The sequence below is a fragment of the Polyodon spathula genome, chromosome 3, assembly GCF_017654505.1.
Source record: "Polyodon spathula isolate WHYD16114869_AA chromosome 3, ASM1765450v1, whole genome shotgun sequence".
In the NCBI taxonomy this organism is placed as follows: Eukaryota; Metazoa; Chordata; class Actinopteri; order Acipenseriformes; family Polyodontidae; genus Polyodon; species Polyodon spathula.
The window spans coordinates 91318382-91344314 of record NC_054536.1 but is presented as its reverse complement, the minus strand read 5'-3'; the positions used below and the strand labels follow the sequence as shown (position 1 = coordinate 91344314).

At 36.2% G+C, this 25933-nt stretch overlaps 1 protein-coding gene and 1 long non-coding RNA gene across 4 annotated transcripts in view; both read right to left on the bottom strand.

The window, feature by feature from the left end:
* Positions 1–268: 268 nt before the first annotated feature.
* LOC121313643 lies at positions 269–2878 on the bottom strand. The gene is made up of 2 exons (XR_005950020.1): positions 2479–2878; positions 269–1586 (listed from the first exon to the last, which is right to left on the bottom strand). It is a non-coding gene; the product is annotated as an uncharacterized LOC121313643 (long non-coding RNA).
* A 6477-nt stretch (positions 2879–9355) lies between these two features.
* Positions 9356–25933, bottom strand: part of LOC121313642 (beta-chimaerin-like) — a 98196-nt gene continuing 81618 nt past the window's right edge. For 2 of the 3 annotated variants that reach the window (XM_041246381.1, XM_041246382.1), the window contains exons 8-13: positions 21484–21568; positions 18169–18342; positions 16795–16872; positions 14024–14161; positions 13211–13316; positions 9356–12451 (exon numbers count right to left, since the gene is read on the bottom strand). In XM_041246381.1, coding sequence (XP_041102315.1) covers positions 12280–12451; positions 13211–13316; positions 14024–14161; positions 16795–16872; positions 18169–18342; positions 21484–21568 — 753 coding nt within the window. In that variant the 3' untranslated portion in view covers positions 9356–12279. The remainder of the gene's footprint in view (positions 12452–13210; positions 13317–14023; positions 14162–16794; positions 16873–18168; positions 18343–21483; positions 21569–25933) is intronic. The other variant, XM_041246383.1, reaches the window with a different exon arrangement.

Genomic DNA, 25933 nt, shown 5'->3' with positions numbered 1-25933 from the left:
ATAACATAGATTTCTGCAATAGTATTTGCTGTTGCCACTAAAATTGATCATATGTTGATTTGGTTAAACACTATAATTTGAATTACATACAGAGTTCTCACTGTGCTTATAAACCACAAGACAAAATAGCTATGGCTATTGAACAACGTTTATGCCAGCAGGCAGGACATGTGGTCAATCCATATGCCCTTGAAAGTGGAAGGGAACTATTAGAAACATAAAGCATTAATATGGGTTAGAACATAACAAAATCAACGTGGCAGAATCATTCCAGGAAAACATTTAATTTGTTATGAAGATAATTAGCCACTTTCGATGAAAGCTAAAATAGAGTTGGTACAATATCTGAGTCACATGCAGTTACAACAATAAAATAAAAGAATACTTCATGTTTATTAATCTGACTTATGTAAAAAAAAAAAACAATTAAGGAAATAATTTAAATGGTCAGGAAAACACCTTTGAATTAAAGATCTGCTATATAAGTTAACATTAATTTCAATAGCTCTGAATGGTTATGTGCTTCTATTATGCTGCGAATACACTGTTTAATATTTGCAAAGTGTACATTGACAATAGCTGCTGAAAAGGTATGTTCTAAAGGTTCTAGTAAAGCCATTGCGAATGCTTGGCAACGTCCCCACAGGAGCTTACTGTACTGTAAAAAAAAAAAAAAAGAGAGTCGACCTTGAAACTACTGTAGATTCAGCAGATGTGTTGTTGGGCGTGTGCAATTTGAACATTAATAATCTAGTGCAATTTTGCTTAGCTGTCATAAACTCATACAAAGAACAATTCCAAATTGCAAAACTTTATTTTAAATCCTTCAGTTGAATTAATAGTCAAGCAAACATTGTGTTTCTACTGCAGCTCTAAGTTCCTTGTATATACAATATTAAAATTATTTAAGAAATCATTTTATTGTCGATAGCAGCCGCTTCCCAATTTTCTAGCTTTAAATCACGAATTAGCATTTTGCACACTGTCAAATACAATGCAATCCCCCCAGGAAAAAAAAAAACAAAAATAGGCAGATCTATAAAAACCGACCTTTTGTGCAAAATATCCTGCATTGTCACAAATACATATTTTATAATTGTGTACAATATTTAAGGCATTATTAATGGACAATTGAATTCCAGTAGATAGATCTCATGCATTCCTTGCGCCTGACCTAGACAAAGCTCTTGTGCTCAGTTCTGATGATTTCAATGCAGTTCTTCACTAACGGAAGCGTTATTATTGTCTTCATAGAAGTTGTTGTTCTCGGGTAACCCTGCGCGCACCCTCCTCTTTTCCTTGAAGCGGCCTGATCGAGAGATTTTCAAATTCCTTCTAGAGGTTTTCTCGTGAAATCCATTTTCGAGCTTGTGTTCAGTGCATTCACTGTCCATTACGTTGGGGTGTTTGTTTTCCTGAAAGCCGGTTGAATTTGTTGAAATTGCCGTCTTGTCGTGCGATGGTTGGTGTTCTTGACTGCTATCTTGTTGAACCGCAGTATCTTTTGTTTTCTTTCGTAATGTCACGGATTTCCACCAACTTTTAGTTTCTGCCATTTTCCTCTGAGGCGTTTCACTTTGTTTTACCTTTTGTCAAAATAAATAAATAAATAAATAAAAATAAATAAATAAAAAACTCGAGCTCATGTCAAAAGTAAGCTGCCGATATATAATACTACGGTATATAATAATTATATAATAAAATAATAATAATAATAATAATAATAATAATAATAATAAAAATAACTGTACACTACACCAAAGTGTGCATAATAACCTGTAATCGTATTGAAAGCTTCTGTGGCGAGATAAATGACAAGACCTTAGACTCGAGTCATTTATCCACATCACAAGAAATCCGCCAGTATGTTGTTGTGTTGCTGTACTGGTATTTGATGAATTTTCCTGTTTCTACATTTTTTTTTTCTTGTGGCAGCATTTTGAATGCAATTCTATGTCCAAAATAATTATTTTCAAAGAGTGATAAAACAATTGTAATGGTACAATAAACACAATTTGACATTCATGAACTACCATACATAATGATGTTGCGAAACACCATTTAATTTTCAATTCATTTACATTTAACACACATGGGGTTTAATTCAATAACCGTTAAGAAGGTGTAGACTATAGTAATTGTAAGATATATATCCCTTGATGTGAAAAGGCTTCAAATAAAGAACTCGGGAGATTAATTACATTTCTCACAAGAGACGTAATCCTTAAATAATAATATTATGTTCAAGGCCAATTCCAATGTTAGCCCTGGGAAGTTACCAAAAACAAAAACAAAGGCATGATGATGTTTCTAAATCTCAGTTTTAAAAAACGCGACAAAAAATTACATTTTAATTTAATGCTGTAATAGTATCAATAATCTACCAATTGACAACTACTGCAATCTATTAAAAAAAATATAACCGTTCAGTTTATTCCTGCGAGGCCAATTAATGGTGAAAGTACTGGGCATGCTTACCTCGTTAAGCTACTGGAGCAAGCTTCTGAACACGGTCACTTTAAACGGGAGGTACAGTACAAATTAAAAAAAAAAAAAAAGAAACTGAAACAGGTTTTGTTTTTCAGTCAGTTTTCACTCCTTATGTACTTCTTTTCCAATCTTTTGTTGTTAAAACGCGGCACAGATTAAATAATCCCAGTTGTCAAACAATTACGTGTCCGTGTCCTTTAATTCCACGCCGAAGTGTTTAACCCGTCATGCACCCGTTGTTTTTAAGTCATTATTTTTGAGGCAATTCGTTCATAGAAGTTACATGGATCGTTTAACACAGACGCCCAGAAAAATAAGACTTTCCACAGGTAGGCTGCTGTACACTGACAGAGCAAGTGCAAATTAACAGACAATTGTATAACTACACTTCTGGGGTTCCTCCCATTGCTACCTAATTGGTTGATAATTCACCTGTGTCCTCTGCGACAGGTGGTTTAACCTGTCCTTCAGCTCACACGTTAGGTGACGCTGTTGCCCAGGTAAACGTGATAACGAAGGGGAGCAGTATCTACACAACGACCTTTTGCGCTTTGTAATGCAAGAGTATAATATAATGATGCAGCATTAAAGTAATACACACGACAGTATATTAACCGTTCAGAGGACATGCAATACACTGTCAAACTGCATTCCTGAGGCCGCTGTAAGACGCCGTTTCCAATTCCCTGTGCTTATCGTGTTGTTCATTTGCTTATTGACAGTATACAAAACGTAAATACAACACCAAATGTACACTTCAAAGGTAATATTTAGTTACAGCAGCAATTCCAATTCCAATGTCCATCAATGAAATATTAGATACAGTGCTGCACTAATTGAATAACTTTTTAATATTTAAAAACTTAAATACTCAGTTATATATAATTAAACTTTTGATTATATTTATATTTTTCACTTGAAGATGTTTCATCTATTGCAAACGTCATTGCCTTGGAAAGATTTTGATGTACCTGAAGCAAAGGCTACAGCCTTTCAGTTATCATTGTAAGTGTGGTTCTCATACAGTACAATACAACTTTATGACGACACATGATAAGAGTGTCCTTGAGGACAAGCTGTTGTGACTTTAAAGAAAGCAAGACTTTATTTCTAGACCAATACTATGCTAAGATCTGGATAATAATTTGTTAACAAAACAATACGCTCTCAAGCTCATAGTTTAGAGACATTCATAGTATTCCTGTCTTTATGGTTCTATTTTCTCCAATGGCTTACTGACAGGAGAATACCACATATTCCCTCTCTCCAGTTCTGCATTACACCTATTCCATTACTATTTCTGTTGTTTTCTTTAGCTATTTGTGTCTATTTATGATATAAACATTTGTGGATCTTCTAAACACAGCCACTCTTTACCTCTGTAAAGTGACGCTAATGTCGCTTCCTCTAATTAAGTCGGGTACAGTAAGGAGGTCATGACTGTTGCAATCTGTGGCTGTTCGCTAGAATGGTCAATAGAATCAATTTGGAGACTGTTCCTCCAGAAACACCACTAATGAGGTCTTGGATATAGCACTTGCCAATCAAACTCCAACTATCAGCCCTGTATGAAGTCAGGTCTGCTGTCTTACCAATTGTGACAGAAACAGACTTTTAGGACGGAATTAATAAGTCCTGTGTAAGGCTGCCTCTGAGTACACAAGTGCTGCTGGTGTTTCTGTTGTGTTAATATCCTATTCGTAATTGTGACATTCGAGATCGAATGACACTTGGTGTTAGATCTCTTCGGAACTGTTGCTGTCAAACTCGTGGGATTTTAACAAACGGGAGTGTGATTAATCCGCGCTCTGCACTGCACTCACCTCCACGTATTCACCACTTTGCCACATGTGGTGTCAGAGAGGGATATAATGCGCCAGCCTCATGACCTCCAGCCGACAGGATGGGGGAACCAATAATTGTATTACAGGCTGTCCTGTGCCCGTGGCCAAGTTTACCCCATACAGTAATTGCCCCTTGATAATGAAGTGTGAAAAAGTGGTGAATACGTGCAGGTGAGTGCAGTGCAGAGCGGATTAATCACACTTCCATTTGTAAAAATCCCACGGGTTTGACCAGCAACTAAAAGTCCCGTCATTCCTCACCCATACAAAACACAAACACAGACATAGTTCCAATAGTGCGTGAATTAAATGCTCCTGGTGCATCAAAAGGTGAGTGTTGATGTCCGGGTTAATGCTGGCCTGCGGCTACAGCTCCAAATCGTGCGAGTATTCTTTAAAGACAAACAATACAAAAAAACAGTGTTGCGAGACAGATGAATACACAGAACACTCACGGTTTCTATTTCACAATTGTACGGGCTTCTTCTAGGTTTGTTTACTAACAATCTGCAAAGGAAGAGATCACTGAAGCTACGCCCCCTATTTATACCCTCGCCCATGACCCCTAGGTTAACGAGTGCATCCGCTCCTCCAATCCTCAAATGCCACGCCGTCTACCGTCCGGGTCAGTGAGCTTGGGTGCCGTAGCTCCGCCCCCTTCCTAAATGGCCGACTTCCAACTACCCTACGGAATAAATTGTCTTGCCATTTGCTTATGGTTACTCTGTTCCTTCTTTCTAGTGCCCTCACAGGTCGGGAAGGAGCTCTGACACCAAGTGTCATTCGATCTCTGTCACAGTAATATATAGAATTTTATAGGAAGCAACAATGTATGTTTAAAGTATGTATGTTTAGTTTGTTATCAAAAGTCAGCAAAGTTCTGTATTGTAGTAAAAGTAAACTTTTTTAACAGGAAGTGTAAACCCTGGATTCCTTTAAAGCAGAGTATGCATGGGCAGGCCACTGCAGTAAGCTGAATTCATTGTCATGTTCGTGGAACCATTCCTGGATAATCCTAGCTTTGTGGCATGGGGCATTATCCTGCTGAAAAAAATCCATAAAATCCATTAGCAGATGGATACACTGCTGCCATGAAGGGATGCACCTCATTGGCAATGATGTTCAGATATCCTGTGGCATTCAAACATTGCTCCACTTTTATCAAGGGGCCCAATGTGTGCCATGAAAACACATCTCACACCATTACACCACAACCACCAGCCTGCAGTGTTGACACGCGGCATGATGGATGCATGTACTCATGTGGTTTTCTCCCTACCCTAGTCCTCCCATCAGCATGAAACAGCAGGAACCGGGATTCATCAGACCAGGCAATGTTTTTCCAATCCTCCAGTGTTTTCATTCATTAGCCCACTGCAACCGCAGTTTCTTGTCTTTTGCTGAAAGAAGTGGAACTCTATTAGGTCGTCAGCTGCCATACCCCATTCGTGTCAAGGTATGAGTGCATTCTTTTATGGGTCTTTCGGCACCAATGTAGTACTGGACTGTCAGTTGACTAACTGTAGCCCGTTTGCTGCTCTGCACAATTCATGTCAGCCTCCTTTGGCCTCTTCCATCAATGAGCCATTTTCAACCACTGGCCTGCTGTTGGCTGGATGTCCTTTGGGTGGTGGACCATCCTTGATACACACGGGAAACAGTTGAGTGTGAAAAACCCAGCAGCGTTGCAGTTCTTGACACACTCAAACCGGCGTGCCTGGCACCTACTACCATACCCCTTTCAAAGGCACTTAAATCTTTTGTCTTGCCCATTTACCCTTTGAATGGCACACATACACAATCCATGTCTCAATTGTGTCAAGGCTTAAAAATCCTTCTTTAACCTGTCCCCCCTTCATCTACACTGATTGAAGTGGATTTAACAGGTTACATCAATAAGGGATCATAGTTTTCACCTGGATTCACCTTGTCAGTCTATTTCATGGAAAGAGCAGGTGTTCCTAATGTTTTGTATTTAAAGTTTAAAACTTTAAAATATTTAAAGTTTTGCCTTTCTCTCTATAGTGACACATAAGCTTGTTCTGCAGAGGAAAATATCATTTAAGTAAGAAAACTTACAAATGAAATCTTAAAAAGTACAAATTAAGAGGAACTGAATGAAACAGTTAATTTGCATAGTAATTTAGCACCTTTTCCTTACTTTTCTCATGGTTATTCTATGCATTTCCCATTGTTTATTATGGTTTGTCATGTTTTTATAGTGTTTTCTTTACCTCTCTGGGCTTTACAATGTTTACCTATGCTTTACTACACTTTGCTATGCTTTTACTATAGGGAGCTTGTATAATAGTCGTTATAAGAGGGAAAGAGAATCACACATCGTGTGAGACTGAGCACTTGTCCTCTCAGCCTTTCTAAGTCTTGGTATTCACAGTTTTTTAATACTGATGATACCGGTGAGGGATCATGGCATCATTTGTCACCATCAAATTAAGGAATGTTGTTCTTTATAACATAGCCTGAATTATGTGGTTTTCATTATTAACTCAGCACTAAGGAACTTCACAGAAATATCTTCTGAAGGTAGCTAAATAATTCCAGTGTCTTATATGAAAAAACATAACTTAAAATTTGATTATTTTGCCTAGAAAAGTTGTCTGGGTTTTTGACTAGTTACCTCATCCTACAGTAGACTGCAATGAAGCTGTGCAGGGTTGAAAGAGTAAAACAGTAAAATGTTGTGATTAAAAAAAAAGTCCAAATAACATCTAGATCATCATCTATTGTATTTAAGCAGTTGGAAGCTTTGATATGATGAAACCCAGTCAGAGTCTTCTTGATCTGGTAGAATATATATTAGGAAGAGAGAAGTTGAACATTTTGGATCTGTATGACAGATTGTGCAAACTAGTGACTCCAGCAGTGCAAACTAGAGTGACTCCAGCAGTGTAAACTAGAGTGACTCCAGCAGTGCAAACTAGAGTGACTCCAGCAGTGCAAACGAGTGACTCCAGCAGTGGTCGTCCAGTTCTCTGTTCATGCCCAAACTCAGCTGTTTTACATTTATGTTACATTAAGCATTTATATGGATACACAAATCAGAACTTAAAACAGAAGATATTACATGAAGAAAAAAAAGTACTTTAACTTAGTTTGGAAAGTAGTAAAAATGCATACATAAAATGTGTTAAGTAGGCTCAAATGCACACCGTTTTTGCTTCTGCTGAGAAAGCAACTAGTTCTCAAAATCACCTGTGATATAGCTAAATGTTTTCAAAAAGTGCACAAGCTTTGGTGCCCATGTCTTTAATGTTATGAACTATACACACTGTATTATGTTGTGTTGTGCCACCAGAGAGAATAAACTGCAGAGTACAGAAACTGTTAGGGTTGCTTCAGTGCCAAAAAGCTATCCTGCAGTGAAACTGGGCATTCTGCCTGACAGCTACAGAAAGGATTGAAACCAAAGAGGGTTATAGACTTTCAATGGGAAGATTCAAGACATAGCTATGCTCAATTTCTTATCAACATTTCAAATCTGTTTACCTTCAGGGGGATTTACAGTTCATGACATATTCCTGTGGTATTACCCAGAAAACAAGTATATCAGAGGCATGCACAAACCCTACCACAGCTGCTAATAAAAAGACAGAGCTATTATGGTGACATTATGAAGTTTAGCAACATGACATGTGTACTATTATATATGGGTTAAAAAATAAAATTGATTATTTTGTAATACCAAACAGTGTTAACATAGAAAAACAAACAAATAAACAAACAAAAAAACATATATAAACATAGCAAACATAAGATTTTGATACTCTCAATAAAAGTTCTTGCCAAGTTTCATCAGAATAGGACAAGTAGTTCTCCAGCCATATGTTCCAGCCAATTTTTGTTCATATTAAGAATATAGACTATAGTATATATATATATTTATCACAAGTGTTTTGGTGTAATTGTATTCTTAATATCAATCATAAAAATAATCATTTTATATTCTCAAAAGTTCTTAAAACAATGGCAGCAATGTCATACAATGGCTGGCAGTCACCATTACAAAAATTAATTTGTGAGGAACATATATTCCCTTCCCAGTCATTCTACATTAGTGACTAATTAAAAATATTGGGGCACACGTTAAGATCTGTACATGTATTTCAAGATGGGATAATGATCTGTTCTGGGATACCATGACATTAAAGATGTATGAGTGGGGTGAAATGTACAACAAATACAAACCCCCAGTGGTTCTGCCTTCATCAATCTGAGCCCACCCTTTTTAGATTAAGGTGCATTTTTATATGCAGCCTGGCTTTCACATGTTCAAGGTGCAACACTCAATGTCTGTTTTGCATTTCCATTATTGCAAAACAATAAGCATAGAACCTACCCATTGTGCTCTTCTGCAAAGTAAATGGGTACCGAGTGTTTTTGTTTGTTGAACGGAGCATTGCACAAGTTGGATGATTCCTGCTTGTACACTTTGAGTCTCCTGATCCTTTAAGGTGTGTTGGTACAGTAACATTGAGTACAGCACATCTCCACTGCCAGTGATATCAATAACTCTAACAGGTGTCCGAACTTAGAACCATGAACAAGTAATTCAGCAGCATGTACAACTGGATAACAAATGCACATGCATAGTTTAATCAATATAGCCTTCAGTCGTATGCGACAACCTATGTTCACTGTGGGGCATGTTTATTTTCTTAAGTTTTCAAGGAAAGATTGTGACTCCTATAATTTTGGTTTACAGCGTCCATGCTGTCACATAGGTTAGTATAATAAACCACATTACCTTCATTAGCTCAATGGATCAGAGGCCAGGGCAGAAGAAAGGCAACAATGACCAAGAACCTGTGCTGAGGAATTCCCATACCAAGTGGAAGAACAATATCTCAAGATATTGGTACACATGTAACAGATGTACACACACAAGGCAATGCATGTGCATGCAGTGAGATGTAGCATACATGTGCATCATCTGTCTCCCAGTAACATACACATGCAAATTGCTTACTAAATACAGCTTACAAAAGGATGATATAGCAATAGCACTTTAAACACTTTTAATCAATGTATTTACATTTGTTTTTTTTGTTTTTTTTATAAATTACAAACTGAATTCCAAATCTTATTACAATTTTTTTCACACATTTTGTAGAAAATAAGTACCTTATCACAGCAAATAAAAAGATTGAATGTAAGTGACAAACAAGAAGAAAGAGGTTTAAATGAACAGTTTGTAACCTAAGTAGCTCTTTTCCAGTTGATCTCCAAAGCATTTCAGAGAAAATGTAAATTAAGTAAAAGGTACCTACTGATATTAACCACTTAGGTAAACAGTTATGCAAAATGCATTTTTCTGCATGAATATAAAAAGCTACAAGAAATATAACAGTACCGTATTTGTACAATGTTTTCACATGAATATCCTGTTAAAATAAAAATATTCAAATATTCAAATTAAAACGCATACTATTCAGTATGTAACTCAATATTACTCTTTTTAAAGTACCTATATAAATACAGAAACAAGACATCTGAACCATACAACTTGTTTTACAAGCAGATTTAATACAGTCTTAAGAAAAAGAGGAGGAAAGTGCTAAATATGAATTCAGAGCCTGGACTGCCCCCTGTCCTGCATCTTTAATAGGTTGTTCACTCTTTATTTCTACACAGCAAATTGGCCAGTACTGAAATCCCAATCCCAGTATTAACCGTCAGTGCTGATTTTAGGTGTTAAATTTTCACATTTGACACCATGCGGTGTTCATATCTAAACCAAGGTATGTTTCACAGTGTAAGATAAAGCACACTAATCCAGAGTAGTTATATCAACATCAGGGATTTTAGTCGGTGGTTTCTGTAATGGCGCCGCTTCTGTCTGTGCTGGAGAAGTTCAAGGTAGGCTAATACATTGTAATGGGCACATGTGGCTGACTGTGTGCCCAGCCTGGAGCTAGCCTCCACAAATATGTTAATTAAAAGAGGAGAACATTGGGAGTGGGAAACAGGGTAAGGGAAATACTGTTGTTATTGTTGTTATAAATGTTGTGATTATTGTAAGGGCCCCTATTAGTTATTTTGCCATACCCTGTAACTGTTGAAACCTGTTGTTTTATGTAGTGTGTGAATGTCACCTTGAGAGACGGGGTAGTTCTGGGGTGGGGAAAAGGCTGCCTGTGACTGTGTTTGAATGTTTGAATGGTGCTGACTTGGTGTTGGTTGCCTAAATAAACCATGTTGTATTTATAAAGCCTTGGTGTGTATCTTCCAGATCATTTCTGTGCTTGCTACAATATTGTAATTTACTTTTGAGGCAATGAAACAATATATTACAAATTATGAAGATATTAGTTTAAACTTGTTGAGTGTACATAGTTTATATACAGAGAGTACAATTGTGTACTCATATGAGTTACATTGTCACTACAGCAGTGTTAATGTCACTCTCACAGGGTTAATTACGAACATGTAGGTAGCTCATTTTACAATAACGTTAAATGTTTTACACTACGAAAGTGTTATTTTTAAATTTTTCAAAAGTGTAACTTTTACACTGTGGGGTGTGGAGCCATAGGTATACTGAACAAGTGTTAGATTGGACTGCTACAGAGTGTATTTAACACTGGCCAAATTGCTGTGTACTCACACTTCATGACCCGTCTTTTACACGTTTTACAAAATAAGTTGACCCAGTTAAATAAGCTGAACCTGAATGGATGAATTGCTGAATATTGTACAATGCTGAACAAACAACCGGAATAGATTTTCATATTTATGGACAATACTGTGATTTATGTTTGGGTGTTTTTCCAGGTAAATAATGTACACCATTAAATGATAAGGTCGTACTGTAAATAATAAGCCACAGTGTGAAAGTGCTTGTAACTCTAATACTGCATTGCAGGCAGTGAAGCTAATAAAACTAGGTACTACAAGGATCAGTTTGGTAGAACATTTTATAAATCCTTCTTAATATCAATATTTGGTTGTTGTATTTTTTGGAAAGATGTTTGGTTTACTTTTAACCTGATACAAAACATGCAATAGGTGCAAAGTATGTATCATATATATAAAGAATGACGACATAGTACATTCAAACATTTTAATAACCTAATTTAACTAAATTAAATTAAGAGAAATAGCATACATAAAAGGCAAAAGCACTCCCTGTGTATTGTCCAGAACCTGGCTCATAAATCGTACTTTAAACACTGAAAAGTACAACTATTAGTCTTGTTTTTTGGTTTTGTTCCTCTGTTTTATTTTTGCAATGAGGTGCACGAAACAGAGTTTACAATTTAATGATCGGTTGGATCTGCTCATCCAAACTGTCAATATCCTCGTGATACTTGAGTCACCCTCAAATGTATTTTAAGAAACAGCCGCTCAGTTCCTTAAGTAAACGTTATTCATTAACCGTTTCTTGGCTGCCGTTCAAAACATCAATTTAGAATAATGTTATGCATAGTTGACTATTTCAATTCATACCAGTTTTTGAATATACTTTAATTCTTTGTGAAAAGGGTCACATATATAAAGCCCCTGTGGAAATATGCGACCTCAGCATTGTGGGAGGTGTGCAACACAATCAATTAGGTTTTCATTTTTCCCTGCATATATGTGTCTTACTAAAATACCATTTTTTTTTTTGTGTAAATATGTGTGCACCTCTCCATCCAGAGCACAAAAGATGCAGATACAAATATGGATTTAGTGCAAAAACAGAAGCAATGCCCACAATGTATAACCTATTGTGTGACTGACATTTAAAGATACAGGACAGAAGGCTTTGCATGACCCTTACAAACAGAGATATGTCTATAAGACAGAGAAACATTATTTGCATTCATCTGCAGAACAGCAGAACATTAAGTACAGCTGATCATCTTTAGCGAGAAACATTTGCAGTTCTTCAATTCAATCATTTCCAAAGAGGCTGCAGCAGCGATTGATGCACCACATCTGTTCAGAACAAAACATCTTCGTTTTCGATTAAGAGCTGCACAATTAATTTCTGATACCTCATGTCATTCAAGGTGAGGAGTGTGTTTTGGTCAGGAGGCTGCATTAATGTTGGTCCAAAGACGATTCCAAGGTTTTCAGAATTCATAAAATTGTCCTTTTCATACATAGTTACCCTATAATAAAGAGCAAAGAAATTGGTGGGCAAAATAATAATAATAATAATAATAATAATAATAATAATAATAATAATAATAATAATAATAATAAAACACATTAAAACAATATAGAAGAAGAACTACAAATACATAAACCTGTTATAAAGCATATTAGTATTCAATAGATCTTTCACATCACACAGATTGTGTTTCTGGAATCAAATCAACTCTATTATGTGACCCATGCAATGCTTCAATTAATGTATTTGAGGTAAGTCAGAAAGCACCTGCTCCAAAGCAAAGACTGACGCAACAAAGCATCAGGCATGATGTACTGTTGTTATCGTTACAACACTGTTTTATCCATCTGTACTAAAACCAGTATTTGACCTCCCCATGTAAGCATTCACATTTAACTCCACAGTCCCAAACTTAAAAGGCCCACACTACATTTTAGTTGCTGAAAATGTAAATTACTACTAAATATCCCTGTTATCGTGCCCTCTTGCTATGTGAAAGACTGCATGGCATCGCTGTCTCTGTAGAGTACTTTGTTTGTTTAATTTACTGTACAGTGTTAGTGGCTGCTGGTAGCTGGTTGGTCCTTGGTGAGCTGTATGAATCAGCCATGTCTACGTGCTTAACCAGTCACACAAATAGGATCTGAAATACCTGACAACCATTGCAATAAAACGGTATTGACTTAATCTGCATGTTGCCAAGTTTACAAGATAAAGAAACACGGTTATTTCAAGCAACAAAGAACAATGTCCTTACTTCTTAAGATGGGTAACTAGGTACCGGAGTGTCTCATAGTGTGCAGGGGGCAGCAGCAGCAGGGCCTCATGAATCGCCTCTAATCTGGAGTCCGGGTTAATAAGTTCTAAAACGATAAAAGTATTTCATTATTATTGTCATTGTTATATTTTTCAATGTTTCCCAATTAGGTATTACATTTTACATTTACTTTTCCATCTAACTTTCTTTGTTTTGGTAGGAAGCCAGACTTGTATTCATTTGGCTTGTATGTATTAGATTTATCCCACTGATGTGATAAAGGCTTATTTTACTATAGCATCCACTACCTCTTTAAAGATAAATGCATTCAGGTCTTTCTAAGAATTGGGGACCAGGGATGTTACTCCAATCCAATCATAGGTCACGCAACATGAAACTATTTCCTAGATTCAATCAAAATAATGGCAGCACCATAGCCTTTATAAAGCATAGCAAACTGCATTGCAATACATTTCGATTTACGTCAAAGTTTCATTACAATATCTGTAGGTTAAAACAGAAGGCCAGGTAAGCCATTTTAATTCTAACGAATCCAGCCAATGATTTGGCATAAAATTGTAACTGACAGTACATTTGCAAAATAGGCCTGTTGTGAGAGCTACAGTACAAAGGGTCAAATGTACTGTCAGGCACACAAAACAAACAAAATCATGCAATTAGTCACTTTATTGTGCTATAAACATGAAATCCCTCCAGAAAAATATATGGAATCCAATACTGATGTACTGTATGTTAAAAATACTGTCTTCATATTATCCAATGTTGAGCTCTGCTGTATATACTCTAACTTACTAGCTCCTTCTATAAATTTAGAATAGGCATCGTAGGTAATAACTGGTATGGGTAAGTCCCGGAAATACAGTTTAAGAGCTCCTGCAATGATGTTGATGTCTGCGTACGTGTCTGCACCGATGTCAGCCTTGTCACCATCTGCAAGAGAATAAAGAATTACTGATTGAAATACTAGCTCTCAATGGAATCTGTGTTAAAGACACAAAAACTAGCCAGAAAAATACTGTATTTAAATCAGTAATTGCATGCTATTCATGTACGAAACTAAGACATGATTTCTGTTTGATAGCATTGTGAATTTAAAGGCAGTAAAGAAATAAATTATAGACATTATAGTATTGTTCATATTAACCAGCATTTATTTTACTTATTTTAAAAGGCTGATAGGTGTGGCTGATGGGAGTTCTGCTATTTTCCCAAGAACAACGAATATATAACCTGTAAACAGAGAAATGGAGGGAGGGGCCGAGGTAAATATGAGTCATGGAAAAAAAAAAACCTGTTGCCATAATAAAAAATTAATAGTTTCAAGTTCTGGGACATTTTTAATAATAAATGTTTAAGGTAGAGGTCATTCTAAACATGCAAGAACATGTGCTTCAACTGAATGTAGATGTATGCCTTAAAAATCCTGCCCAAAATGTTAAAAAAGGGATTTTATTACCAATACTATGTTATCTACCATAGGGCTAGACCCCTATTAGCATTAATCTTAGGACTTTCCAATCTGTGAAACTACAAGATAGTGTAATTGCTGGAACATGCTTATGATCATTCATGACAAATATATCCTATCTTTCTCACAAAATAAAGTATCTGTATTTCTTAATCATGTAATCATTTTCACCCTGCTCATGACCATTCTTACTTAGCGGTCATCAAGATCTGGAACCACTGAAAGGCTAAAGGCTTCAAATCAATGGGATATGAAAAGTTTTTTTTTTCTTTTTTTTGCTGAATTACTGCATTATCTTTATGATCCTGAAGTAGTTTTATGTATACTTTCACTTAACATATTCACATGGTTTTGTATAATACAAACCAAAATAAAATACCCATTTCCACACTTTATATATTATAATAGTGAGTGATAAACTCACAATAAAAATCTTACTGAGTTGGTTACAACAATATTGAAAACATAATAATAATAATAATAATAATAATAATAATAATAATAATAATAATAATAATAATAATAATAATAATAACAATAATAATAAACAGAGCAAATGTGGACTTTTTAATTAACTCATTATCAATAAGTTTAACTAAAAGCTAAAAAGTAGATTCTCAATTTATATACTGTAAAAGGAAATTTAGATTAAGGGAATTAACCAAGGTGAAAATAAAAGGGCTCCGCTTGAATGTGATGAATGTAAAACACACAGGTCTGTTTACATGTTTAATCATACACAGATGGAGTGTCCCAGAATTAATATTCTAAATACAAGCATTTCCTCAATAAAGCCACACCACAGTGGTTTTTGTGATAACAGATTGTGTTTATGAAAGTAGCAGGGTTGAGGCAAGTTGATTAAAAACAACACTTATCTAGACTGAAAAAAACACACATATTTCATAGAAACCCAAGCCTTATAATTAAGAATTGCTTCAAAACAGCTACAGCCTGATGGTCTCTATAGAGAAAGCAGGCACCATGTAGAAGTGTATAGTATTCTTAATTACTGGTCCTGTCAAAAGAGGCCACAGTTCTCCTAGAAGTGGTGCAGAATCCAGGCAACAACACAGAGGCAGTTCAGTGTATTACACTGCTACTGCCAGGGATTTTTACTGATTTGTGGAAATGAATTACAATCAGTTTTATTTTTTGCTTTTTTAAATACATTTGTAATATTGTATATTCTGACAACCAGCACTCAAAGAACTGAGTACTGTACAGTCTTCACTTTAACTGGATCTTGAATGTTATATGCTAAAGACACAAGCAGTACTATTGTCTGGTAACATGCTGAGTGGGTAAGAACATTCTTATAAATGTCAAATGGAAATCCAAAATGAAATTCAGCTTTGATAAAATACTGGTGGAGCTCAAGTGGTTTTAAACTGCGTGGGCATTTTGTTTTTCTATTTGGTATTGCATTCATATCTATCTATCTATCTATCTATCTATCTATCTATCTATCTATCTATCTATCTATCTATCTACCTACCTACCTACCTACCTACCTACCTACCTACCTACCTACCTACCTATCTATCTATCTATCTATCTATCTATCTATCTATATATATATATATATCTATATATATATATATATATATATATATATATATATATATATATATATATATATATATATATATATGCATTGCATTTTACATATTTATACAGGTAGTATAACACCTAAAAAATGGATTATGCTTCTGTATAAAATGGTGATATGTAATAAGTTAATGATTAAGCAACTGGGAAATAATTTAGCTTTCAAATGGCAAGAACACTCTTAAGTACTCTTAATTATGCCACAAAGTCATATGATGTGAGCAACACCCTTGCAAACACCCTTGCAAAACATTATTTTTTTTTTATCTTTTCCTCAAATGTGCTCTACAGAGCGCTCCCATCATTTGGTTCCCAATTATTGTAATGTTAAAAGGCATCAGTAGCCAAGTTACAGTGGCCTTGCCTCACCACAGTTTAAGTTTTAATAAATAACTGCACACTAAACTGTGCATGTAAATGAAAACACACTGCTTTCGACATTTCAGAGAAAAACACTGGCCGTGGGAGTAATAAAATCACCCACCTCGATCAAAGCCCATTTTTACATCTTCAATGTGTTCAGTGAAACCAGAGACTCTGTATAGCCCTTCGGATTTCAAACCTAGGACACAAAATGCCTCTGATTATGAGCTACATCAAAATGCATCTTTTACATCTTCATACTAGTCGCAGGGTTCTTCTTATTATTTTAGTGTTGACTTGTGCATTCTTGGTGAGTAAGACACAGGAATGATACCACAGCTCTGCAACACCACAACGATATTGAGATGTTAATGTTGCTACAAAAAAAAGCTGCACTAAGTGTTTCTCATGCTCAGCGAAGAAACAAAGGCACATTTGAATGCATTTGTTAATGTTATTTCAAGCAAAATGCATAATATACCATCCAGGGATAAGTGTAAAACTTTATTATGATTCTTATAATACATTATTCTACTTACTTTTAAGCCCCTTTCACATTGACACTCATACCTGGGTCCGGACTCGGGTTCTGGCTACCCGGGTCCCAATCCCGCACAGTGGGAAACCACGTACCTGGGTCATACCTGGGTTAACCCGGGTTCCAATGAGCCATGCTTTGACCCAGGTTGAGCGAGACAAAATGCATGACGGCCTTTCGTGAGCCGACGCAATTACAAACAGCCACTCCAGGGTGAAGGTTTCACTTCTGCAAGGAACATTTCTGTTTATTCTGTTTAGCCATATTTGTATTGATTGAGACACAGCATGAGCCAGATTGCAGCAGGGATGTAGAAACATTTGCTCTAATTAACATCTGGACCAACGGTTCAACCCAGAGAAGCTTGGATGGAAGAGTCAGTAACAAGCTGCTTCCAGGACATTGATACGCTGTGTGAAATCACGTACCTGACCCGCATGACACCGGGTCCTGGCCCGGGTAGATCATACCAGTGTGAAAGGGGCTTTAGTCTTTTTTAACTTCTTTAATTCTATATGTTTTTATTTATTCACCCAATGGTAGTAATCTGAATGGATATATGGTGGTTGAACACTGTAACTGCCTTTTCGTTTTCGTTTTCATAAGAGACGTAAATCTGAGTTTTGTTGAACCCTATTAACTATATACCTGCAAATACGCATTTGTTTTACTGAACTACTATTTCAGCCTCTTTTCTAGAATGTGCTGCAACAGCTGTCTAATCCAAATGACAACTGAAACAAGACCAGTCTGGTGTCTAACTTCAAAGAAGGTTCTGGGGGTGAATCCTGTGCATGACCTTATGGTTAGTTAATAGAGAGGCTTGGGCTCTGAATTCATTTCAGGAATGTCTATGCTACTAAACTGAACTCTATTATTAGTTCAGTTCCCAACATTGCAACATTCAAGTGTTCAACTAATGCACCAAGTTGGTCTACATATAGAAGCGCTTCAAACCTCTTTCTTCTATTTCCCGAATGCACATGTCCACCACCATCGGTCTCTGAGTGTTGTGTGCCTTTACCAGGGTGGTCAGGTCACAGCAATACACTTTCTTGATCCGCTTCAGGTCCGGCTGACAGTCATTGGGCACACACTTGCAACACTGTTTATGTACATTCAGCCCACAGTCTGGAATAAAATAAGAAGGACTGATCCTTAGCATATAAAGTCAATCATTTATGTGAAAACAAAGTTAGTTGTACTTCTTAACACTTTCTTGTATTTGTTCAGGATGTTAAAATCACCTGTCTGCATACCAGAAAGCTTAAATCATCATCACATTATGACATTTCAAAACAATAAAGGCATTGAAAAAGCCACGTGTGACAGACAGAATGAATCTGAGTTACAAATCTCCCTCCCGACCTGTGAGGGCACTATGTAAAGGGAACAGTGTGCCCCGGACTGTATGGTTTGGCAATTCATTCCAGGGAAAGGTGAATGTCGGCCATCTAGAAAGGGGATGGAGTCACAGTACAACATGTCATTGCCCCATTCGGGAAGGGGGTGTGGCTGACAGTATAAAAGAGGATGTGACATTGTGAACTGCTCCTTTGTTTATGGTTGCAAGAGAAACTTCTGAAGGACAGTGTTCGTACCGTAAGTGTTTCATGTTTGTTTTGTTTGCCTATTAACTGTACTCTTTGTCTGTTATAGACGACTAACACATCCGGGTGCTGACACTTAAGGGCAGCACCCAACCCAGACTTCACTGCACTTGTATTCATTCACTGAATGAATTGTATTTCACCACTTGCACTGCAGCACTCACTCTGGACTTGTGGTCGTGTTTGTGTTCTGTGTGTGTTTAAATATTATTTAACTTTGCAATGCACGTTATTCTGTATTGCCAGTCCTCCATTGTTTTACCATTGTCAAGTGACTTGAGCACTGCATCACCTCTACACCTGCACACTGCAAACCACTTTGTCACACCATGTTATTGAATCTTTTGTCTATTATAACTCTTAGTTTTTGTTTGTATTATTGTTTCAGTGATACTCCCCATTTAACATTCCTTTACAGGAACCGAAACTGGAATCATGTCAAGAAAGGCCTTAAATTACTATTAAATAGGCGACAGCTACAGTTGCCAAAAACTTAAAAAAACTAAAGCACAATTTTAACTCCTATTTCAAATAAGAAAATAAAAATGCATCTTGACAATGAGAAAGATACACCCAAAGCAGAACTTTAGAACCTAAATAAAGTAGACTAATGCCTTCTTCAGTGTGCTGGGTTCCTATGAGTTCATGGAGTATTTGGCCCCTGCCCACAGTAGGGAGATGTGCAATGGCTTCCATTGTTTCTGGAATGGGAAGGCAGTCAACTATCATATACATCAAAATAAAATAATGGTTAAAATAGGAAGTACGATGGATTGATAGAAAGTAGTGCTGATATTCATACTTGCCTTTAAGGAGCTATTGCCTTGTAGAAGTATGTATCACCAGGCATTAAATGCATCAGTTTATTAATCTGCATGCATATGTTTGTATTCCTATATTTGTGGGGACCTCTCATTGACTCTCACTATATTTTTATTTACTATTTCTAACTCCAGTCAGACAAAACTCCACACAGGGTGAAAGTTGACAACAAACCAAATATTTTGGCAAGTTATTATTTTTTAAAGGCATATTTAGTTCTTAAAAAAGTTGTTTTACAAAGTGGGGACATCGTTTTTTCAGGAGTTACTATCTTTGTGGGGAAACTTGCTCAAGTTTTGTCCCCACATTGATAGTAATACCTGCCCACCCACACCCACACCCACACTACAGGCAATTTAATTCATTATGCTAGAATAAACAAGTGATCAAACAGTGTGTCAACTTTTGGAAACACATTGTGCTCTCAGTGACACTGAGCTCTAGGGTTGCACATCTACACCCAGTACAAACTCATTGTTTAAAATGCTATCAAAGAATGTAACCAGAGCAGCATGTTCTGTACCCTGGTTTGTTAAGTTTTAAAAGTAAAGCAGCCCAGTTTCATGCCCGAAAGCACAATTAATTTTTTTCATGAGCTATGTTAATTTTTTTTTTCTAAACCATAAATTAACTGTTGTAACATAAATTCTTACAGCCAACTTTTGTTTTGACTTTTGATTTATTTCATTGTTTGATTTTGAAATAGTACACGATCACTGGGACACATAGTGGGTAAATTCATATTATTCTTTAACCTGTGTATTGAATCTGAAACAAAAACACATTGGAAATGTGAAAAAACTCCAAGTTATTAAAAGTGCCCAGACATTTAAAGTAGAGATATCAAAAACACTAGCCAAGTTTCAAGAAACAATTGGAGCAAACTTTCCCAAACCCAAACAGGTGGCATCCTGAACTCAGGAAGAGTGTTGGAAACTACACATTTAAAGTGGAACAGTGGTTTTGACTGATTTAGTTTTGCCTTCCCAATACCCTGAAAAAACGTAAAGAATCTCTGCTATATAGATAGTCACTGGAAGTTCTCGCGCTTCGCTGTAACTTGGCTCGAGGAAGTACCGTTCCTCTCGTTACAAACTTGTGCATGTTGTATTAATTCACATTCTAATTGTTGGTAATAGCCTATGTTAAATGAATAACATTTTTTATAACACATATGTGTATATTTCTCTTTGCAATAAAAACAGAATCTCATATATAAAAACCACAAGGTGCAATAATATTGCATTTCAGTGCAGATGGAGTTATCTCTGTTTTAAATTTTGTTTATATATCAAAATATGTTTATGATTCATACATTAAATACTGTACATGCGTAAAAACAGAAAAGAAAGCACCCAAGCAAATTTTGTTTTGTATATGAGTCACTTGTGGTAATAACACTATGTAACACAATTTTTGTTCCTGGGTAGTAAGTGTTATTTCCTAATTGCTTATGCCTCAAAAGTATAGAAAATGGCTATTATTCTCCACAAACTTTGCTTTTGTGACCAGGACAGTGATATTTCAAAATATCACTATTTCCAATGGGAAAACGGGCAAATGTGTGTCTTTTCGTTCACATAAAGTCAGAAAAAAACAACATATGAATCCAAATTAACATGTATTTGTACTAAAGTAATACAAAAATTACTACCAAAGATTTAGAAGTGAGTAGTTTTTCGAGATTTACAATTATATTGTATTTACAGTTTGTAACCAGTAAGTGCATTGTTTTGTACACTAAGCAACTACACTTTTCATTTCAGTCATAACATTACACATTTATGATATAGCATTTTTTTCAAACACAACAGTATCTGGGAATCTGTAAGACAATTACCTGAACACCTGACTCCCTGAGCGATGAGTCCCCACATGAAGTTAGCACAGTACTCGCACCAGTGAGGACCTTTGAACGTGTGGACCTGAGAGCAAAAGGGAAAGACCAGGGGCAGATGGTGTGACAGATGGAGAGCACAACAGACAACAGAAACAATCCACTCAGTGGGGATCTCAATGCTGAACACAATGCACAGGGCACTATTTGATCTGAATGCACAACTAAGCACCTTTGAAAATACATTTTTACAATTGGGCCTTTGACAGATCACTTTGCTGAAAAGATTTTTGCAAGTAAAATTGTAGATGGAATTATTCCATTTTTCAAGGCATTGTATAACTGCAGCGAAAAGATCTTAAAATTCAGGGATCAGACACGAAGGTTTTCTTTTCTGTGCGGCTGCCAGGATTGGCATGTCACACTGATCTTTGAATCATAGCTACGATTCAAATAGCTCCCAAACAAGGTAAATGACTAAAGCCACAAATATTAAGAGCTCGGGTGTTCTCTAACACTCTGCAAATGGGCTCTTAAAATAAATACCTACAGTATTTCTTACAGGCATGGGGCGCAGATAGGTTCAATTTCACCGTATTTTTTATTTGTATTTAGCCTTATCAAATATCTTTCTCAAAACTAGGCTGAAGTGTTACTGAGTAGGACTGGGTGAACACTAAGTTCCTCAAATGTCATAAATAAAACTAAAAGGCAAAACATACAGAAAAACATGCCTATACATTTACTATAAATCAAAAGCAATCTAATCAGAAAAGGACTTGGTATACTTATAATAATTTCAATAACTGTACAGAAAAAAATACATTGTTGTTTATGGTGATGACAATCAAGTAACAACTACAAATGCTGAGGAATGTATGACCTTCCAGTAGTTTAGGATTAAGCCTGCGCTCCATCTGGAAGGGTAGGCATTACAATATAAATAAGAAATGGAAAAACCAAGCAAGCAAAACAGTTTGGATAAAAAGCTCACTGTCATGCCGAAGACTCCTGACCAATATATACGTGACTCCATTGTCACAGATTAATTTACAGCTACAGTACATGTGCTCTGACTAGTGCTGAAACACAGTGTAGTCAAATAGCCAGACACATGACAGCTGGCTCTTTATAGTGGTGAGTCTCTGGCTCCCTGGGGGCTCACAAGAGATTCGCAGGACACCTTAATACTATTGTAGGGTTTTTACATATCCAGTGAGGTTTTTGAATTTAGATATATGGAAAAAGGTATGTGTGACATACAGTTAGATGATGAACATACAGCTAGGTAGCATCCCTATTGCCCCAGATTCTAATATTGTGTGCGAAAGGATGACAACATCCATCACAACTGGAAAAAATAGTTCTCTAAAGTGTGACATACTTCCAATGCACAGAATCCCCCAAGGAGAAAAAGCTCCAGTAGGAAACCAATACAAAATCTATGAAACAGAAGTACAAGATAATTCACAGAAAAAAATGATCTGATTGGTTTATATTTCTTGTGACCACATCACCAGAAGCTAAAAGGAATATCCCTACACAACACAGATATATGCCACGAGTATCCTAAAGGTATGTCTCAGTAGCTTTTTTCTAGTAGGTTTGGCTTCAAGTTTCAAAACTTGTGCTAGATTAAGGCTGCCTGTTCTTTATCAGCAGTCAACACCAGGTTGCCCTGTATAAACACATGTAAATAAAAAGATGCATGTTTTATACTAAACACTGTGGCATTCAATATACAGGGTGGGGCTGAAATCACGCAGATATAGCAAGATCCATGAAACTAATGAGTAGTAAGTTATTAATAAGTGATGGTCAGATTTAGACATCTCTGAAGTTGAGATGAGCACACTACTATGAGATGTGCTGAATAAAAATTAACAGTCTGAGCAATGACATCAACGTTCACAAAGTGTACAGTATGTGCCTACGGTGTGTCATTTCATTCTCTCTCTCTCTCTCTCTCTCTCTCTCTCTCTCTCTCTCTCTCTCTCTCTCTCTCTCTCTCTCTCTCTTACAGTATTTTAAAAAGGATTAATATCTCAACTGAGGGAACTGAAGAAAATCTGTGAGTACCCAAGGCTACTGTAACTGAGCCTGGTTTCAGGAAGGATGACTTTAATAGTGTTGAAGCCTGATAAACTCTTACTTTATCACCATTAGCTGGAATTTTGAATTTCACACCTTCTACACTATATTGTGCTGTACAAACAGGGGTACTTCAGTTGTGAATTCCTTCCTTCATAAAGAGCACTTTATCAGAAATGCAACCCATGGAATGGCTGTAGAGATGGTGTTGAAGCAAGTAAATGCATGCTTGTGCAAAAAAACAAAAACAAAAAACAAAACTCATTTTAAACAAGCTTTTTAGGGTTATACAAATCTAATCAAGACAGCAAACCCCTACTAATCCTATCATTTTTTTGTTGAAATTCATTCCAGTCATGAGCAGCCACAAAACAGTGGACACTCTGGGAAGAATCATTCTAATAAATTAATCTGATCTTAAATTGTAAACTGAAGCAGAGAACTGTAACAGGGTGCGCAGATATAGTGGGGTTTTCCCAACCACAGTTCTATAAACTAACCTAAGCCAATGATCCAATCGCCTAGTGTGCAATGAAGGCCATTCAATATAAGTGATGAATAAGATAAGAAGATCCAGTTATAAACCATACAGCAGAATGGTATAAAGCATCAAGCTTCCCCAAAGTAGCTTTCGAGGTCATTTTATAAACAAGATCACCATAATCCAGTATTAGAAGAACAGACATCTGGATCTGGACTAGAGTATACCTAGTGGAATGTGTAACACATGATTTATTGCGAAATAGAAAACCAATTCTAGATTTCATTTTAGAGTTTTAAAAGACAAATCACTGTCCAGCCAAATACCTAAATATTTATAAACTGCTACTTGCTCTAAATCAATCTTACTAGAAGTAAACCTTTTGCAAACACTGTTAAGAGAACATGTTGTATTTCTTCTATTAAAATGAACGAGTTTAGTTTTATCAGTGTTCAGCAACACATGCAAGTCATAAAAGGTCTGTTGAATTTTATCACAGCTAAGTTGCAAATCAGACATTACTAATGGCAGCATAGGACCAACTGAATACAAAATCGTGTCATCTGCATAAAAATGAATATGAGAGTTGCTTATTACCTGAGCAATAATATTAATATAAATTGAAAAAAAAAGAGTAGGGCCCATTATAGACCCTTTAGGGACACCTTTAGTAACTGTGCAAAACTGTGAACACATCAGATTTTACACACCGAGCTCTATTTTGAAAATAAGTTTGAAACCATTGATAAAACCAATAGACAATTTAGTCAAGAGAACTGAGTGATCTACAGTATCAAAAGCCTTAGATAAATCAATAAAAATAGCTGTAACACAACCATGCCCAGAACGAAAATCAGACTGAATATTGGATAGAATATTATTGTTATCTAAAAAAAGAAAGACTTAACCTCTGATTCACAAGTCTTTCCATGAGCTTAGAAATACAAGGTAACACCGATATAGGCTTATAACAGTCTGTCAAACCACCACATTTAAAAAGAGGCATGACCAGGGCTGACTTCCAGTCTACAGGAATTTCCGCTGTTATGAAGGAAAGATTAAATAAACATGTCAATGGTGATACTATCAGATGAGCAGCTCATTTAAAAAAGATGGATCAATACCATCAAATCCAGCACACTTTTTATGCTCAGCCAGAACTTCTAGTTCTGAAACAGACTGCAATGAAAAACTAAAAGGACACAAACACCTCAGCATTAAATCACGAGGGAACATTAACTGTTATTTTATATGTCCCATACTGGGTAAATGCCCTTTTATATTACACAGCTTAAAGTGTTTAGAGCATTTAATATCCCACTGAAATCTGGTGGGATTTCTTTGTACTTATGCATTTAAGTATTTTATGTATGTATGCATTAATTCACATGTCTATTTATCTATCTATCTATATTTTCATCCACTCATTATCTTTATACAGTATTATGTTCCAATATTCTCTGTAAAACCAGGAATTTTATATTACTCTTCATCCTGGCATAAGGGTTCAATTATTTCCATCTGTGTTAAATGCTTAGAAATCACTTTAAAGACTACCGTGCTTAAAATTCTTCATTGGCCACACAAACATAATGTTTACAATTCAGAGCCCAGGTGTAGCCAGTTTTGTTAAAATACTTCAGTATTTAATCACAGTGTAGGTTGGTTAAGCAAAACCCTAGAAGAAGCCCTGACCTGGCCTTTGGCTTGGTATAGCCAAGGATAACACCCAAGCCCACCCTTGTGAGGAGATGTTCTCCTGATATTTCACAAAGCTTTTCATCTTTTAATCACCTCAGAATACTTACAAGGAGTGTGCAATCTGCCTTGCCTCCAGCAGCTTTTACTGGGAAAGCAATGTAATTCTGTGGTCGGTTAACT